General features: G+C 55.1%; 6 protein-coding genes and 1 non-coding gene across 7 annotated transcripts; 2 read left to right on the top strand and 5 right to left on the bottom strand.

Annotated features, from left to right (window-relative positions):
* Nucleotides 1–3,057: 3,057 nt before the first annotated feature.
* Nucleotides 3,058–4,985, top strand: SETTUDRAFT_166343 (uncharacterized protein). Its single transcript, XM_008033315.1, has 2 exons — nucleotides 3,058–3,127; nucleotides 3,186–4,985. The coding sequence occupies exons 1-2, from the start codon at nucleotides 3,103–3,105 to the stop codon at nucleotides 4,673–4,675; spliced, it is 1,515 nt and encodes a 504-aa protein (XP_008031506.1). The 5' UTR covers nucleotides 3,058–3,102; the 3' UTR covers nucleotides 4,676–4,985.
* A 641-nt stretch (nucleotides 4,986–5,626) lies between these two features.
* Nucleotides 5,627–5,720, bottom strand: SETTUDRAFT_t82. The gene has a single exon. It is a non-coding gene; the product is annotated as a tRNA-Gln (tRNA).
* A 244-nt stretch (nucleotides 5,721–5,964) lies between these two features.
* On the bottom strand, nucleotides 5,965–7,144 carry SETTUDRAFT_166342 (uncharacterized protein). The gene is made up of 2 exons (XM_008033314.1): nucleotides 6,548–7,144; nucleotides 5,965–6,494 (listed from the first exon to the last, which is right to left on the bottom strand). Exons 1-2 carry the CDS (start codon nucleotides 7,067–7,069, stop codon nucleotides 6,162–6,164), a joined length of 855 nt encoding a protein of 284 aa, XP_008031505.1. The 5' UTR covers nucleotides 7,070–7,144; the 3' UTR covers nucleotides 5,965–6,161.
* A 719-nt stretch (nucleotides 7,145–7,863) lies between these two features.
* SETTUDRAFT_100692 (uncharacterized protein) lies at nucleotides 7,864–8,297 on the bottom strand (the record flags this gene model as incomplete). The annotated part of the gene is made up of 3 exons (XM_008033313.1): nucleotides 7,864–7,891; nucleotides 7,943–7,984; nucleotides 8,032–8,297. 3 exons carry the CDS (start codon nucleotides 8,295–8,297, stop codon nucleotides 7,864–7,866), a joined length of 336 nt encoding a protein of 111 aa, XP_008031504.1.
* A 375-nt stretch (nucleotides 8,298–8,672) lies between these two features.
* Nucleotides 8,673–9,447, bottom strand: SETTUDRAFT_166340 (uncharacterized protein). The gene is made up of 4 exons (XM_008033312.1): nucleotides 9,350–9,447; nucleotides 9,171–9,278; nucleotides 9,074–9,101; nucleotides 8,673–8,981 (listed from the first exon to the last, which is right to left on the bottom strand). The coding sequence occupies exons 1-4, from the start codon at nucleotides 9,418–9,420 to the stop codon at nucleotides 8,934–8,936; spliced, it is 255 nt and encodes an 84-aa protein (XP_008031503.1). The 5' UTR covers nucleotides 9,421–9,447; the 3' UTR covers nucleotides 8,673–8,933.
* A 1,474-nt stretch (nucleotides 9,448–10,921) lies between these two features.
* On the top strand, nucleotides 10,922–14,466 carry SETTUDRAFT_157881 (uncharacterized protein; the record flags this gene model as incomplete). Its single annotated transcript, XM_008033311.1, has 4 exons — nucleotides 10,922–11,209; nucleotides 11,259–11,378; nucleotides 11,435–11,527; nucleotides 11,578–14,466. The coding sequence occupies 4 exons, from the start codon at nucleotides 10,922–10,924 to the stop codon at nucleotides 14,464–14,466; spliced, it is 3,390 nt and encodes a 1,129-aa protein (XP_008031502.1).
* A 1,861-nt stretch (nucleotides 14,467–16,327) lies between these two features.
* Nucleotides 16,328–17,194, bottom strand: SETTUDRAFT_100856 (uncharacterized protein; the record flags this gene model as incomplete). Its single annotated transcript, XM_008033310.1, has 1 exon — nucleotides 16,328–17,194. The coding sequence occupies one exon, from the start codon at nucleotides 17,192–17,194 to the stop codon at nucleotides 16,328–16,330; it is 867 nt and encodes a 288-aa protein (XP_008031501.1).
* Between the last annotated feature and the right edge of the window lie 1,166 nt (nucleotides 17,195–18,360).

Here is an 18,360-nt window from a genome sequence, read left to right as displayed (position 1 = left end):
CTACGCCGGAGATCAGAGAGCCCAACAAGCGTTATGATACGCCAGCTTGCTAAAAGCGCTCAGCTTGCAATGCAAACAGTAACAATACTTATAGAGGAAATTAAGAAGCTACGTAAAGAAAACCAGCGCCAACGACAAAAGCAGGAGCGGCAGCGTCAATATATCGCTTCTGGTGGGGTGCTCCGGGTCCAACAGGCTCAGCAGATCATTGCAGAGGCAGAAAGGGTGGTGATGGGGGGTGACCAGAACCAGACTGGCGAGCGACGTCAGCGCGCGCCGCCAACGTGCACGAAGTGCCACGTTCAAGGACATACTCGGACTTCATGTAAAGCTAGATAAAGAATAATATCTTTTAATTTAATTTAATTTTATTAAGTTGCTGTAGAGCAATTGAGTAGAGCGTCGCGTCAGGTTTGGTGGGGTGGGCCACTTACTGATGTGGGCCGCTTACTGATAAAACACGTTAGCGACTCACTTGTGAACCACGTTACATGCCACAACAAGACAAAGTTTGGCACCGGCACGTAGACGCATGTACTTACCGTGTAAACCCTGATGCAACGTATCGCTACGAGCAAGGCACGACCCTGCGCCTGCACTCAAAACCCCGCGCCGTCACACAGGTACGTAGGCAGCTTTCTTAATAAGGGGGGGCGGTGTAATGGAGAGCCGGCCGTCGGAAATAAATTGAAAGCTTGACTGACTGATGGACAGCCAAGAGGTGGTGTGACGGCGTACATAGAGCGAAGCTGATCTTGTGTGCAGCGCACATAGTGTCGATGACGCGGCTTACGTGGAAAGAGGCTAGAAGGGGCATGGATGGATAGGGATGGAAGAGCGTTGCGAGCTGTTGATCATGGGCTGGAGCAAGGAACAGTAGTCAGTGAGTTGGCCCATTGTTGAGGAAAAAAGGGAAAAGTAAGATAGGCGTGCCATGTGACATGGGGGAGGCGGGTGGACGTGTTGTAGTTGTCGTGTGTCTAGCTGCCGAGCCGTGGAGAGATTGCGCGTCTAGTGTGGTTGCTAACACTAACGGCGCGGTAGATGCTGTGACACGTCCTAGTGCCGGTATTCATGGAACGGGTAACTTGGCCCTACTTTGAAACACATGTGTGTATTTATCCTGCCAGCGTGTAGCCCGGAAATGGGGAAGGCAGGATCGACATGGATGTCGCGAAGAGCATCCTCCAGCACGTCAAAGTATATTGTGCACGAGCATCCATAACAAGGAGGATGAGGGCCACGGCATATTGCGCCACCTGCGGCCATGTGCTTCTTCGGCAAGACCCCCAGGCCAAGCCAGGAAGCGCAGTCTGTGCGCCAGTGCACCAGTGGCAGTGCTAGTGCCAGTGCAGAACGCATCAGCGCATCAGTGCATATGAGGGCCACGCGGGGTCGTGGAAGCGCAGCAGAAGCAAAAAGCAACTTTGCAGCTGCCAGTCGATCATTGTTCGCACGGCGTGGTTGGACTCCTCTCACGTGCGTTGCTCTCCCCAGAAGGACGTGAAACGGAGGGAGTCGTCGCAGAGATGGAGGAAGCGGGCGGTGGCGTGCCTTATCGTTTGAGGCGCTGTGGGACTTTACCAGCAACGGAAGGCCAGGCCTGGTCAGCCGCGTCTGATTCATGCAGCTTGCCGAGCAACGTCTCCGGGCGTGGATGTTGCGAAAGTCAGATGCCGTGTGCACTGTAAGCAGAGTGTACTGGAAGACGTGTACATCCAAGCCCCTGGGCCTGGGTAGGTGGGTGGTGAGACAATTGGTGCTCCCGTTGGGTAAGCGGGAGGGTCGACTAATCGAGGAAAAGGCCCACGGGCGGAGGGGAGCACTAAGGTCAGGACGGATGGGAATGAGCACAGTTGTGTCTGCATTCGTACGAGAGCGGACGCGAATGGCACAGAGGGTTCGGTCAAGACGGGCCGTTGTCGGGGGTACTGGAGGTAGGGCTCGGTAGAATGTGGCGTGGTTGGCGAGAGAGGCCTTCAGCAAGCGGTGGGTGGGGTTGAGGGCACATGTGGACGGTACCTGCATTGGCCGACGGCTGTCAAGGGCAGGCGTAGTATGACTTGCCGTTGGACGCACGAAACGCGTGGCGCAAGAGAGCCGGGCGGGCAAGCATCGCGCGTCTTCTGGAAAAACAGACACTACGATGTGGATGTGGATGTGCTTGTGCTTGTGCACGGGGGGCGAGGGAGGTTCCGAGGGGGGTCAGAGGGGCACGACCTAAGGCGAGTCGGCGACTGCCCGCCCAGTGAGAGACGGCACGTCAGGCCAGCAATGGCGCAGAGGGAGCGATAAGGAAAGCGGCCAGGCGTCGATTGTATGGGCGCTGAAGCGAGATTGGCTGCTGCATCGTCGTGGTGGTGGTGTCGGTGCCGTGCGTCCGCTCGAACGGCTGGAGGCGAGTGGAGCACTGCTGGCGGCGACGGGGGCACGTGTGCGACCCGGCGGGTGAATTGAATTGGGCGAACAATGCCGGATACCAGGCTGGGGGAGCAGGAAGGATGAGGATGGCGGGCGGTGGGCGTGGACGCGTTGCTATTGATGGAAGGATGGATGCATGGATGGATGGATGGTCGTGGAGCGAGAGCGAGAGGCAGCGAAACAGGCAGCGAAACAGGCAGCACCTAGACGCCTAGCCTAACCCTTCCCACCACGCCGGGCCCTGTCTAGCACCCGCTGAAGATTAGACCCCAACCACCCTGGACGTCAGCATCGCCCTCATAACCCGGCCCCGGCGCCCCCCATGGTACGGGGAAAAAGCAATCCCTCTTCTGGCAGCTGCTGCACGGCCGCAGCGACCACCGGACGAGCTGCCTTCTCCCTGCGCTGCCCACCATGACGCTCGACGACGACATGTACGGCACCGAAAAGAGCTTCGGCCGCGCTTCCCAGGGCTCCGACTACTATGGCGAGTCGTCTCGCTACCACGAGGGCCTGGGCCGCCGCGTGCTCGACAGCTTCAAGCGAGACCCGCGCTTCGCCATGACCATGACGCCCAAGACCTCGATCAATGCCGACAGCAACGTCTTCGACCCCGAGGCCGCCGCAACAAACACGGCCAACTCTCCACTCGCCCGCAGGCTCAAGGGCCGCCATCTGCAGATGATAGCCATCGGAGGCTCCATCGGTATGTTCCGTCCCCCAGTGCGCGCGCCGTCACGGTTGCTAACGCTGTCAAAAAAAAGGCACTGGTTTATTTGTCGGCTCCGGACAGGCGCTAGCAAACGGTGGCCCAGCATCCCTCGTCATCTGCTACTGTCTTGTCGGCATCATGCTCTACACAACCGTCCACGCCCTGGGCGAGATGGCCGTGCTCTTCCCCGTCGCTGGCTCCTTCTCCGCATACTCGACCCGCTTTCTCGACCCCGCGTGGGGCTTCGCCATGGGCTGGAACTACGCCCTGCAGTGGCTCGTTGTGCTGCCGCTCGAGATTGTCGCGGCTACGTTTACCATTGAATACTGGAACGGCGGCTCCGTCAACAACAACGCCTGGGTCGCCATTTTCCTCGTCATGATTGTCGTCATCAACCTGTTTGGCATCAAGGGATACGGCGAGGCCGAGTTTGTCTTTGCCATTGTCAAAATCACCGCAGTCATTGGCTTCATCATCCTCGGCATCATCATCAACATTGGCGGCGGTCCCGATGGCGGCTACATTGGCGCGAAGTACTGGCGCGATCCAGGCCCCTTCAACAACGGTTTCAAGGGCCTCTGCAGCGTCTTTGTCAATGCCGCCTTTGCCTTTTCAGGAACCGAGCTCGTTGGTCTGGCTGCCGCTGAAACGGCAAACCCCCGCAAGTCGCTCCCCACGGCCGTCAAGCAAGTCTTCTGGCGCATCTCTCTCTTTTACATCGTCTCCCTGACCATTGTCGGCCTGCTCGTGCCCTACAACAACCCCCGTCTTTTGCAAGACGCAAACGAAGCAGACGCAGTTGCCTCTCCTTTTGTCATTGCCATTCAAAATGCCGGCATCCAAGGCCTCCCATCCGTCTTTAACGCCGTCATTATGATTGCCGTCCTCTCCGTCGGCAACTCATCCATCTACGGCTCCTCGCGCACCCTCGCAGCCCTCGCAGAGCAGAGACAAGCCCCCAGAATCTTTGCCTACATTGACCGCCAGGGACGTCCCCTCGTCTCCATTGCCTTTGCCTCCTCGCTCGGTCTCCTCGCCTTTCTCGCTGGCGCAGACCGCAAGCTCCAAGATGCAACCTTCAACTGGCTGCTTGCTCTGTCTGCTCTCTCTGCCATCTTCACCTGGGCCTCCATCTGCCTCGCTCATATCCGCTTCCGCCAGGGCTGGAAAGTCCAAGGCCACAGCCTCAGCGAACTAGCCTTCCGCTCCCAGCCCGGCATCATTGGCTCCTACGTCGGCTTCGCCCTCAACATGCTTGTCCTTGCTGCCCAGTTCTACGTTTCCATCGCCCCAATAGACATGGCTGTACTATCCACCTCGCAGCGCCTCCAGCGCTTCTTCAGCATTTACCTCGCCCTACCCGTCACACTAGCATTTTACTTTCCCTACAAGTTCTGGTTCCGCACCTCGGTCGTGCGCTCCCACAACATGGACCTCGTCACAGGCATACGAGAACTCAACATCCAAGTCCTTGTCGAGGAAGAGCGCGAAGAAAAGAAGAAGTGGCCAAGGTGGAAGAAGGTGTACAAGTTCTTTTGCTGATAGATCGATACGATACCCCTTTTTTTGTAATACTCTTGCATCTTACCATGCCGACGCTAACTTTTTTCTCTCTTCTTCTTTTTTTTTCTTAGCGACGGCTCCTTCCAGACTTGACTGTTCTCTTTTTTTTTCCCTCCTTGTTCTCTTCTCCTATGTCTTTATGCAAACGGATCTTGATGATACCAGGCGGCATGCCGCTCTCCTACGGCACTTGCGCAGCCTTTTTCTTTTCTACTCCTCTTTTTTTTTCTTTCTCTTTTCCCTTACGCTTACTCACAAGTTCATGTAGCTGTGCCGTGTAGATGCTGCTGCTAATACAGATTAGAAGAAAAGAAAGGATAATAATTCAAACAAATGCATTCAAACCCTGCTGTTCCACCGCGTACCCACGGACTCCCTGTCGAATGTACCCACTTTGTTCAATCAAGTGCCAGTCGTCTGTGATGTTCCTTCCCCACATCCTATGCAATGTCATGTCAAGCCGCGACATGCATTTCTTACATTACTGCAAATAGAATTCAACCTTATTTCCACTCTTGATTGACTTCATGGCCAGAGTACTACTCTTCACCAAACACATGGCAGCATCCTGTTGGATACAGAAACATGTGTGTATGAACATACATAAATATACAATTCACCTTCTTGTCTTTGTATATAGCAAAAAAAATATGAATCAAAACATCAACTTGGAAAACTCCACAAATTAGAACAAAGTAACTCAGCGAGAAAACGATCGTGCAACTTTGAAAAGAACAAAGTCAATGTCCAACTTCTTTTCTGTTACCCCCCCCCCCCCCCCCGGCAGTGAGTCAAAAACAAGCAGACGATACATGACACAATATCTCACAAGATCGACACCAACAATCTAAGCAAAGAAAAGAAGCCATGCATGCCACACGCTCTCTCATTGAGAGCAAAAAAAAACAACAAAAAAGAAGAGAAAGGAAGAGGTCTTGCCCGGAATCGAACCGGGGTTGCCGGAACATTCTGATCATGTTCGACCAATCAGAATCCGGAGTGATAACCGCTACACTACAAAACCTTGTTGGAGAAATGTTGTGGTGGAAAATATATATTGTTGGTTTTGAAACTGACGGAGAGTGCAGATGATTCAACAGAGTGGAGCAATCACGTGCATATGCTCCACTCATGTTGGCCTTTGGACAGACACTGCATAGCTCGAGGCAGGGTTGTTTGAGATGCTGTATCAGAGCTAGATGGACGATCTACTGCATCCACGGCAAAGAGGTGGACAAGGATAAAAGGCCATTGTACAAGTATAGCGGTAGTCGACAAGCAAGCTTGTGCAGTAATAGAAGATATAGAGTACCATACATTCTACCATACGTACTAGCGAATGTATATGCAATTCCTTTACAGTACATGATGCAACGCGTTACAATAAGCCACCGATGCTCGACCAAGATGCTCGACCAATCCCTGACCTATGCTACTGTCAACAGCGTGTCGGCAACAAAACAGGCTAATTCTTAACGGCCTCAACGATAGCGCCCTTTGCACCCTGGTCCAGAGCATCCAGCGCAGCCATGTCATCCTTGTCGAGGTCGAAATCGTACACATTGGCGTTGCCCACAATGCGAGACGGATTGTCGCTCTTGGGGAGCGGGACAAAGCCCTTTTGCAGACTCCATCGGATCAGGACCTGGCTGGGCTCCTTGTTGTGTTTCTTGGCGATGCGGGCAATCGTCTCGTCGTTTGCCTTTTCGTTGCGGACAAGCGGGCAGTAGGCTTCGACCACGATGCCGTGCTTGTTGCAGTACTCGACAATTTCGCGCTGCTGGCACCACGGGTGGAGCTGGTATGGTTTGTTAGTCATTGTGTAGCGACTGCGAGTGTGGCGCAACAAACCTCAATCTGGTTTACAGCTGGTACAGCATCCTTGCTGTCGATAGTGGCAAGCTCCTCAATATGCTGGATGCCGTAGTTGCTGACGCCAATTTCTCGCACCTTGCCCTCGTCCTTGGCCCTCCTCAGTGCCAGCCACATCAGCTTCCTAGCCTCTTTGCCTCCGTTGGGGCTGTGGACGAGAAATAGGTCTGCATAGCCCTCCTTTCCAGCAAGCTTCTCAACGCTGTCGACGACCTTTTTGTACGTAGACTCGACATCCTCGCCTGGGCTCAGAATCTTGGACGTAATGTAAACGTCCTTGCGAGGAAGCCCGCTCTCAGCCAGTGCCTGTCCAACCTCTTTTTCGTTGCCATAATATTGTGCAGTGTCAATGTGCCGGTAGCCTGCCTCAAAGGCCTTCTTGCACGACTTGACGCATACATCGTTATGCGATAGGTAGACACCAAAGCCAATCTTTGGAATCTTGTACTGCGAGTTTGGCAGGTCAAAGGTCGAGTCAATACTGAGTGTGCTGGCCGACATGTTGAATAGCGGGGTAGCAATGGTGGAGCTTTGCTGGGACAATGCTGTCAGCGATGAGCGATTGCTTGCGTGGCGAAATGCAGTGCGTGAAGCACAAAAGATGCGAGGCAGTATGAACATACCAGGTTATTCAAGCTGTGTGGATACTTTCCGTAGTGTTAAACAGCGCATAATGCAGCTGTCATTGCAGTGGTGATGTCACGCCATGCAGACACACAAAGCGTCACAGCGGGGCTATCCGGTATGCAGTGGGTTCGACGAGCATACACGTTGAGACGCTATTAAGCCGAGGTATGAAAGTATGCAAGAGTGCCAAGGTGCTGGCAAAAGCGACTCAAAGCTCAACCTAGATAGGAGAGCTGGATCCAGCGCCCAGGTCACGACATCTGCAAGTTGTTTGCACTAGCATTCAGGGTCCTGCCAGACATCCGTCTTCTCCACTATGACAGTACTACTCCACCACGACACAGCGCAGGCAACTCTTTCACATTTTACGGTTGGTTCAGTGCTTGCACATATTCGTAACGTGCGAACCAACGATTCGCCCTACCAGCGCATGCTAGTAAACAACTTGAATGACCAAAATGAGCGGTACTGGAGAAAGTCACGGCAGATTGTTCATGAGAGGGACTCGTCCACGAAAAAAGGGTTGTTGATTGAAGAAGACAAACTGCAGTCATATGTAGCGCCACAGCAAGTTGCTGGCCCGGCTCTAATCATTGACCAGGCATGGACCATCTCCAGCCTTCATTGACTGCTCTATTACCTCCTTAACCGCATCCTTTATCCGCAACTTAGTTAATCTTCTTCAGCTCGACCTCGCTAGCGTGGAATCAGCATCATGCAAAGTCCAGAGACAAACCAACCACTTACAAGATGAGGTCGGAGTTGGGAGGGATAAGGCCGGGGAATGACCTATATGCATCAGTATTTGATATGCCCGTTTATACAAAAGCACTCACTGGCTTCCGTAAGCAAAGTCACTGGTAATGTCGAGCCTGGCCTTCTCGCCCAGCTTCATTGTGACAACGCCCTCGTCCCAACCCCTGATGACACGGCCAACACCAATGGCAGTCTGGAAAGGACCACGACCGGTGGTGCTGTCAAACTGCTTGCCCTTGTCGGTGGCGGCGTCCTTGAGCCAGCCAGTGTACTCCATGGTGACAGTGTCGCCCTTTTTCGGGGATGGGCCGTTGCCCTCCTGAATGATGGTCTTGGTGACACCCATTGCGCGTGCGGTTGAGGTAAAGGCTCTGGTGGTGATGCGGTTGAACGAGGACGGGTTAAAAATGACTCTCATGTGTGGAGTGGGAGAAAGGGTCGAGGAAGGAGGAGGGGAGCTAGGGGGAGCAAAAGAGGGCTGGATGGAGGGGTAGCTTTAGTGGGGTGGTGGGGTAGGCCATAGATCGTCAGTGCACAGCCTCGTGCATCATGCAAGGGCAGATACAACGAGCGCGACCAATTGATTGAGCACGTCTTTGCCTCTTTGGGGGATTCGGGCAGATGGACCGCATGTATGAGGAATTGCGTGATTGTGACTAAGCTCAAGGCCGGGTTGCAAGGCTATCACCATGCCACACGCGTGATGACGCAGCTGCTAGACAGACATTGCCTTGGCTTGGCTTTGCTACACATTGTGCTCAGCATCGTGTGGGTTCGCTATTGCTGCTTGGATTTTCGTTCAAGGGCACAAAATCAGTGTCTGTCTAGCAGACCTTTCCGCTGCTTGCCAATGTCCGCATCAGCTAGCCAAGCTATGGACGGTAATCGCCCTGCTGTTACAACCATCAAAACCAGACCCAAACGCCGTGCTTATGCAGAGAGGAGATGTTGTACAACTGTTGTTGGATTTCCACACACTCGGTCAACTGAACCACGACTTGCCCTTCCTAGCTTCTTTCCTCGCGGCTTGCTGTATGCGCATTAGCGACTGGCTATTCATACTGGTACGGCTTGTAGGGCGGATAGAGTGCAGGCGTTGCACTATCGACAGGCGGAACGTACCCATTGCTCTTTGCATTCCCGATATGCTCTACACACCCGCTGTTAGCACACGCTCTCAATCATGCCCGGACTTATGAGGCTGAGAACCACAACTCACTGGAAAAAGTCTGAACACATGGCCCTCTCACCACCGTTCCTCTTCAGACACCGTATGCTCCTATCCGCAGCTTCCTGGCACGGATCATAGTACTCGCTATGCGCTTTACTATTTTAAGATCACATCAGCTTCCGTTCCTCCTCGAGACAACCGCAACGCAGCAAGAGGTGGTGGCGTACTTGTCAAACTTGTTGGCTTTGGTGCCAGACCATTCGCTCGCTTTGGAAGGAGGTGTAGGCTTTTCTGACATGGTACCGGGGTATGGGAATGGCCAATTCGGAAAACAAAAAGGCGAATGGGCTCGGGGCTGCTCGGGCGCGTTGCTGTGAACTGCGCAGAGACGAAGTCTGAGGCGGCAATGGAGAATGGAGAATGGAGCCGCGGAGGTGTGTTATCGATAAGACTATTACTTTGTTAGGCACACGCACGCACGGCACGGCAGCGGCTACACCAGCACCCAACCCGCTGGCTTAGCGCCCGAACACATGTTCTCTTGTTTATTAGTTATTCCTCTTGGTTTGATATTACCAGAAGCACATGGGTCAATTGTGTAATGAGACGTTGCACACAGGGCTCATTCGGACTCATCACATGCAACTGACGATTCCATTGTGGCAGCAATAGAGCTGCTTTACAAGCGAATAGAGAGTCTCCAGGCTGGCCATGGTATTGTAACTTTGCATCATAATGTTTTGGCAAGTTGAGGCCGGACTCCAGTGTCGTCGGCCGGAGGAGTGTGCGCTCTCGTGCATAGCAACGCGACGACCTAAAGCTAGGCGTCCAATCGGAGACTCAAACATAGACATGCTGCTGGGACAGACAGCGTAACCTTGGCTTGTTTCTTGTCTGACATGGCATGTCAAATCTGTAGTGGCAAGCCATGGCGGAGGGCGAGCAGCGGCCACTGAATGCTGGTCGAGACGGACGACGCATGCGACGCCCAATGTGCATGTTCCCTTTGGAACTCGCGCCGAACGTGTGGGCATGGAAAACACGGCCATGCCACGCCAGCCACCGCGTTCCACGGCCGCTGAAGAGTCACGGCAACGACGCTATCCAAGAGGCCGATATCTGGATGCGATAGTCAGTAGCGACCAGCATAGGCATGCAGGGTTTAGCCGTGGGCTGCAGTCTGGCCGAACCAGCGCCATGGGCCGTTGCGGGTGGCATTTGCAGCCCACTGTGGCAGCGAAAATGCAGCCCCGTACCGAGCCAGCGCGCTTAACGAGGCTCGCGTCCCAGCCAGCGCCGTGGACAGAGGCTCGGCGGGCTCTTCGCAGAGAGGACATTCGAGCGTCCGGTCAAAATGGATCGATGGAGACACACAAGCGACTCGTCGCGTGCCCACGTCATTGGCCTGGCGGCCCCGTCCCGGGCGCAGACGGGCCAATCCGCGGCTGCCATGGTATGGAATTGCTGTGGCTCGCGGGAATGGTTGGCGGAGAGGGGCGACGGCGGCGGCGGCGGCGGTGGGCGCTAAGGACGGAGCGACGAGGCAGAGGGCGCTGTGTGCTGGGCGAACGGCTGCTGCGGCAAAGGGTCGGAGGGCAAGGGCACAGGCGACCGAGCGCCAGCATTGCCTTGGCTTGCCTCGACTAGCAGGCCCGCTCTTGCATGCACCACCACGGCCAGCCATACACGCAGCCTGGTCTTTGACGACAAGGGCAACGTCCCATGTGAGCAGATGCTGCGTCGCCCCTTCCCCGGCTGCCGTTGTCCGTCAAGTGAAAAGAGAGACACCACCGCCCGCAATGGACAGTCGAGCCTCGCCGACCCCGCCCACCGCCCGCCCCAAGAATTCCTCGTCGTCCATCACGTCGGCCACGCCGCCCTCGCAGCAGCAGCAGCAGCAGCAGCAGCCGCAGCCAGGCATGCCGTCGACCTCGCGGGCCGGGCGCGGGAGCACCCCGACGGCCAGCCGCTCCGCCTCCAAGCTGGGCGACGCCGACCGGCCCTCTCGCGCCGCCAGCAAGGACAGCCTCAAGCAGAAGATGCTGGCCAAGAAGGACGACACGCCCCAGCCCAGCCGGGCAGAAGAGGTGCGCCCGCGGGCCCCATTGCGCGGGGAGCCATGCTAACGCCTGCCAGCAACTCAAGGCCCTCAAGTCCGAGTTTGACAGCCTCCGCAACCACCTCACATGCAAGATCTGCGACCGCCTGCTCTACCAGCCCTACACCATCTCGTGCGGCCACACGTACTGCTACACGGTAAGCCCCCGCGCATGCACCGCCGTGCCCGCCTCGCTCTAACATGACATGCACAGTGCCTCTGCACCTGGTTCGTCAGCAACAAGGCCCGCAAGACATGCCCCGACTGCCGCATTGTCGTCAAGGACCTGCCTGCCCCGGCCTATGTAGTAAGTCGAGCCACGCAGATACATGGCGAGCCCCTCTCACAAGGCCCCAGATACGGGACATGACAAACGTCTTCATCACCCGCGCCGAGCTGCTCCCGGTAGGCGAGAGCCTCGACGACCACAAAAAGTGGCAGAAAGACGAAGCCGACGCCGTCCAGCAGGACAAGGACAACGAAGACCCCCGCGCTGGAGGCCTCTTCAAGGGCTGCTTCCGCCTCGCGCAGCACCAACGCGGCCCCTCGCTGCAGGTTGTCCGTGACCAAGAAGATGGCGTCGACCGCTGCCCCGTTTGCACCTGGGAGCTGGAAGATGGCGGCTGCAACCAGTGCGGCCTGATATTCGACGAGACAGGCGAGGTCTCATGGGGCGACAGCTTCACGGGCTTCAGCGACATGGACGAAATGTCCGAGCACGACACCGACCTTGACGCCGAGATGGACTTTGAAAACGGTGAATATGACGACTACGACGATGGCATGGGAGACTGGGGCGCATATGCTGACGACTCGGTCATGATGCGCCGCTTTCTCGAGGCTGGAATACCACCACACGCAGCGGCCTTTGCACGGCGGCGTCCAATCTCGCACAGTGAAGCGGGCAGCCGACGCTCATACACCCAAAGCATAGTCTCAGACATTTACGGTGACGAGATGGACACGGTCGAAGAGGAAGACGAAGAAGGCCTAGAAGAGGACTCGTCTATGAACGACTTCATTGACGATGATGGCCTGCAGGCATCTAGCTCGCCTAGCAACGCGTCCTCCACGCCCGGTCCCATGCCGCAACCGTCGGGCAACAGGACTCGGCCACATGCCAGAGCACGCCGCATCGTCGAGTCTGAGACTTCGTCGAACCGCTCGAGCGTTGTCGAGGACGAGGATGAGGATGAAGAAGACGCAGGCCCCATTCGCAGAGGAGTGAGACACCCCGCTCAGGCACGTGCTCTGCACCGGGCGAATGGCTCAAGATCTCATGAGACGGCTTCGACAACATCAACTGACGTCTCGAATGAAGAGCTTGACGAAGACACACAGGCCTTGCTGAGAGAAGAGGGGTGGATGCTGCAACGCGACGACGACGATGAAATGGGGGAAGAAGACGAAGAAGACAGTGATGGAGGAAGAACGACCGTCGGGTGGGAACCGCTTGCGAACTCAAATGACAGAAGCCGAATGGGCGGTTCTCTAACACCTACTGCAGATCGTCCACGGCCTAGCGCCCCCATACGACCGCCTTCGCGAACCGGCAACACTCGTGTCTTGAATGCCTCTCGTGGCCTGCGTCGAAGAACCTCTGTCCTCCCTGCCTCGGGAGCTCCTTATGAGGACGGCGAAGCGGACGACGATGATTCTGACCAAAATGGTGATATTGAGCTGGCTATGAACACTCTGCGAACACGCCGCTCACAAGCCCATATGCGGAATGCATCTGCTTTTTCAAATCCCGCCGCCCGCTTCGTCAATCGCGGGGCTGCCCAGGTCGATGGAACAAACGAGGGAGACACTGATGACAACTCCGACACCTCGCAGGGGCATGCACGAGGGGCTCCGCGTGTGCAGCATCGAGAATACGACCCGCGTATCAGTTGGATGTTTGCCGCACACCAACAGGCTCTTCAGCAGCACCAGATGGCGGGCGCATTGATAGATGTGGAGCCACGAGCTATTACCCCCCTTAATCGCCCTCGGACAAGGAACAGGAATCGGCCTAGCCCAGCACAAGCATACTCGCCTTTCCTGCCTCCTGCACGCCTGAGGACACCGCTGATGGACAACACATCAAACCTTGCTATGGATCCACGTATGCCAGTGTCGCCGCCTCGAAGAAGCGCCATGTCTCCAGGATTTCCCGCAATGGCGAACAATGGCAATATGAGCCGGTTTGATCGTGCTCCTTCTGTTAGTTCGAATAACAATACTTCTACCATGACTCCTGGCTCGTCCACTGCTACGTCTCAGCATACCATCGATAACATAGCCCAGACACAGGCAGCAGCAGCTATGGATATGATTGATCGCCCACAGAGTCGTGTCGGTGCTCGTCCTTCTTCAGCAAATAGCAGGAGGAACTCTGGCAACTTTGCTGGCGTCAACGGCTTTCCTCATGCCGGCATGGGACTACACGTGCAGGGTGCGGCTCTTCCGCCCTTTACAGCCCGGGGTAATCCTTGGGCTGCATTCGTACAAGCACGTGGTGTCCGTAACCGCAACTCACGCCAAGTTTTGCGAAACGAGTCTTCTGTAGCCACTCTGCGGCCGGCAAACTCTCGTGTTAATGTCCGAGAGACCAACAATCAACAACCAAACATGAGGCCTCAGCCATCACGCCTCAACCTCCGGTCCCAGCCATCAAGACGTCAACTCAACAACCAGGCTTCGACTCGTACTTTGCGGGCAAGTGAGCATGGCAGACCACCTCCCTCGCCAACTCAAAACACGCAATCTCCTACGCAGTCCCCTGCTCGTCCAGTTGGACTGACGCAAGACGAACGCAACATGCGAGCTCGTGAGCTGATCGAGACGAGAAGACAGGCGCTTGGACAACGCGACACCAGTGTACCTGCACGCACCAATCCATTTACCCAAGGTTTTCAGCGTCCAGCCAACTCTACCGGCTCGCCTCAGATGCAGCAACCAGCAACTGCACAGCATGTGAGGAGCAACTCGAATGAGTCCATCAACTCTACAGGTACGGTGCAAAATGATTCTGCATCACCTGTCCTTGGTCGACGTCGAAGTAGCCGTAACATGCACAGCGCTGCCTCTCCCGGTCTTCAGTCGCCAACACAGGGCGTATACAGTGGCTCTGCCCCCGCATATGCCAACAGTTACTATCGGCCCAGACAGGGCTCGATCAACGATACACAAGTACCCTATGAGTCCACTCTGACGGCCAACACGAGGAACATGAGTCCTATGATGGCTGGTCCTTTGATCTAAAAGGCATGTGGTGCTTGAAGCAAGAGAAGGAAACACGGTCATGATTATGGCCACGTGTGATTTGGGCATTTGTTTTTTCTTACAGGCGTTTTTGGCACCACACTGCACGCACATTCCTTTAGCATTTTGGGGGGTTTCTCAAGGTATCGCTCTTTTTACCAGTGGATGGGATGAGACATGATTCAAACTTTTCTGCGAACCGGTTTCATGGTTGTTCGTTCATTTGCTTTGCTTTGCGTTGCTCTGCTTTGCGTTGCTGTTTAACTGTTTTTTTTTTCTTTTTTGCGTTGTTTTAGCGGCATCAAAATAACTGTCCTTTTCCATCAGCGAGCTTTCTGTCGATGCATTTTTACCGGCGTCATTCCTTTCTTTTCTCCTCCTCTTTTTTTTCTTCTTCTTCTTCATCTTCTTTCTCCCTTCCTTCCTTCTTTCTTTCTTACTTACTTGCCTCTTCTTGTTTTGATTGTGAGTGGATCGGTTCTTCCAAACTATACCATGACTGTGCAATTGAGCCATTGCAATATGTAACGAAAGATGGGGGGAAAGGGTGAAAGAGATGAACGCAAACCAACCAAAAAAAAACGAGAGAAAAGAAATGCTATGAATTCAACATGACTATGTTTTGTCTTGGCTTTGAATTTCTTTCTTTTCTTCTTCTTTTTTCTTTTTCCAAAGCTCTTGTCCTCTTTTTTTTTCTCTTCCATAGAGCATGTCTACACATAGGTTAGTTTGGTTGCAGCATCTGGGAGCACAATATGATGAGTATACCCCGAGTATGACGTTGTCACCTACACCTACGTACTTGGTCTTGCCGTAGCGTGCCGCCATAGTCGGCGTACAATGATAATGGCGGCATAGTGATAGGGTAGGTTTGGATTGGCGTCTTACCGCCCGAGGCGTAGATGATCGACGGGCCATAACCCCTCCACACCCCCAACGCTGATCCCCTCCAAGCAACCAGTGCCATGAGATCACATTAGGCAAAAAGTGGGGACTGATTACGCGTGCCAACACACCATTTCGGACCAAAAACCCCACGTTGCACTCTATTTCCCATATACGCCGTAAATCATGACATTGCATTCATGTGATAGTCTGCCGCAATCTGTCCTGATTTGTAGTACTTTTTTTTTATCTCAATACAGTGCCTCTTATGCCAGGGGGGGGCAATAAAACCGACCCTCCTACTACTGTCCGTGTCATGTGTCCGTCAACTCCAGAGCCCATGCTCCACCGATGCAGAGACCCCCCTTTGTGTAAGCGTAACAATCTGATACTCGCCTTCCAAACCTGTGCGCCTCATCCCCAGGCCATGAACAAACATGAAGTGCATATGACTATAGTGGTAGCTGCGCCTGGAAAACATGTGCTGTGATGGATCCGATAAATCTTCCAATGCAAAACCATAAACGTCACGATAGCCATCTCAAACGCATGAAGAACGTTCAAGTGACCGTAAGCGTCAAACAAAGGCTGTGGTAGGTATGTATGAAGACGACGCTGCCGAGTGTATGTCGTGGCCGCGGCGAAGCACACTCCACAACTCGGTGTGCGTATGTTGGGGGGTTGGTATGTGGGGTGGGGGCCTTTTTATATCGATTCAGAACAAATATTAGAGTTGGTCAGCCACCCATAGCCATGGGAAATACAATAGCTGGACTGGGCAAGGGACCCAGAGACATGGGAAATACTGGGTTACGCAGACGGAAGAGTAGTGGTACACGGTCGCGGAATGATCTAACGTCTCATCTGTCAGGGTAGATGGTACTGAGGATAGCAGACGTTAGTCACGGCACGGCCACGCGGAAACGCACCAGAAGACCTACCGGAGATGTTCAAATGCAGACAAGTGTGGGGCAAACTAGTCCATGTAGAAATCACCCTTGAGGATCCGCTCTTGCATGGCATCGGGGACCTTTGGCTTGGGCATCTCGCGGGCCGGGGGCTCCATAATGGTAACGCTCTTTGCACGATGGTGTGTCGGGCCAGCGGGACCCAGAGTCGAAGAGGGGCCGGAGATGGAACCCCGCTCGGCTCGTGATCGGAGGTTCTCAGCGAAATTGTAACCTTCGCCTGTGGAAGACGGCGTTAGCGAGTAGTTTCCAAGCACGGACTCGGAGTGTTCCGCAATGGTGGAGGGCCAAATGTGCGAGATGGAAGTAGAACGCCGCGAGTGGGATTGGGTAAAGGGGCGGAGCAGGGAAGAAGAAGAGGGCAATGACTGCGACAATGAAGACAGACCTCGACCTCGACCAGTCGGGGGAGAGGAAGCTTTATGGACGGGTGGTCTACCATTTGGGTTCCCGACACCTCCGTTGCTCTGCCTAATGTCCCGCATTGCACGAGCCCCAAAGCTCAGCCGACGAGCAAACGGCGTTGCGGGGTTGCTGGCCGTGGCGGAAGGCCCGAAGTCGTCCTCGAAGGGGCTCTCATCGACGGATCCAGAGTTGGCGCTGGAGATGCTCTCGGTGCGGGTCCGCGGGGTCTGGAGGAAGGGCGAGGTTTGACCAGGCGAGGCTCCCAGGCCGATGGTCGTCAGCGAGAGCCGTCGGCGCTGGGCATTGGCAGCAGCTGTGGCGATGGGACCCGACGACTGTCCGCCCACGGGCAGACTGGCAATGCTGTTTGAGCGGCCAAAGAGGTCATGGAACGTCTGGCTCGTGATGGAGGCCCGTCGGCGGACATCGGGCGAGTGAAGAGGGGGCGAGTGTCGGTCGTTGGAAGACATGGTTAGTGGCGGTGAAGAGCAAGTGGTGGAGAGCAGGCAGTGAAGAGGGACGAGTGCTGGTGTGTGTGTGTGTGTGGGAGGGCGAGGGCTATTTCAGGGAGCCGGGCGTGGGGTGGCGTGTCTTTCTGTGTGTGTGTGTGCGTGTGTGGTTGTGGTTGAGTGGTGAATGGGACAAAGAACGTTGGGGAGCAGTGGATAGCAGGGCGGGTGGGACAGTTGATATGTCGCTAGGCGCACAGACAGGGTCTTCCGAGTGTCGTACGTCAGCGGGGTCAATGGCGTGATAAGCGAGCAAGTCTGGGACGGAAAGCGCGTTTGGAGCAACGAAGCCGGGCACCAGACTAAAACAACAGCTAACGAGGGCGCGTTCAAAGGGGGAGGAGAAAGCAGGAATATGATAGACAGGAGAGTAATATCGAAGCAGCAGCGCGCGTCTTAGCTGCGTCTCCCAGAAGATAGTGTCTGCGCTAGTGCCAGGATAGGCCTAGCGCATCTCGTTTCCCCGCAGTCCAGCACCAAGCCATGTGGATAACGGATGCATTCCTTTCACCTCAGCGCCAACCACGTCGGCTCGCGACTCAAGCCTAGCCGCTGCTCCCCGTCGCTCAGTCTATTCGGCCCTCCTCCAGGTGTCCACAACGACTATCCCAAGCCCGATCAGCACAACAGCCCAGCCAGCACAAGCCATCTTGCCACTCAACAACTACGTCTCCTGGCCCTCGTCAGCATCTACATATCTACTTATACCGGGTCTAGCACACGCACACCGTCTTCAGCAACCTCCGCGCCCAACGCCGGCCCCCGGTTCGCCTCTGCTTTCTTTTTGCCTGCCCGCCCCGATCATGGTCGACATACGTGAGTTTCAGCCCGTTATCTTTGCCAAATCAGGTGTCCAGTCTAAAGCGGTCATGCCCATGTCTTCGGGGGGGCACCCCCTGCGGACGTTCTGGCGGAATTATCCCTTTGAACCACTGCTTACTGCGGGGGCATTGCAACAAGCGCCAAAGGCGTCGATTGAATCAATGACTGCTCTGCACGCCTGGTGCTTAAGCATGCTTACCAGGTCGGATATGTGCCGCTGCTTGGCTCGACGCTCCGCTGCGCGGTTTCATCCCACGACGGGTCTAGGACGGCAAGCAGCAGTTGTGTAACGCTGCATAGGGACA

The sequence above is a fragment of the Exserohilum turcica genome, assembly GCF_000359705.1.
Source record: "Exserohilum turcica Et28A unplaced genomic scaffold SETTUscaffold_9, whole genome shotgun sequence".
Taxonomy (NCBI): domain Eukaryota; kingdom Fungi; phylum Ascomycota; class Dothideomycetes; order Pleosporales; family Pleosporaceae; genus Exserohilum; species Exserohilum turcicum.
The sequence above is the reverse complement of the archived record's forward strand: the minus strand, read 5'-3'. Positions and strand labels throughout refer to the sequence as shown.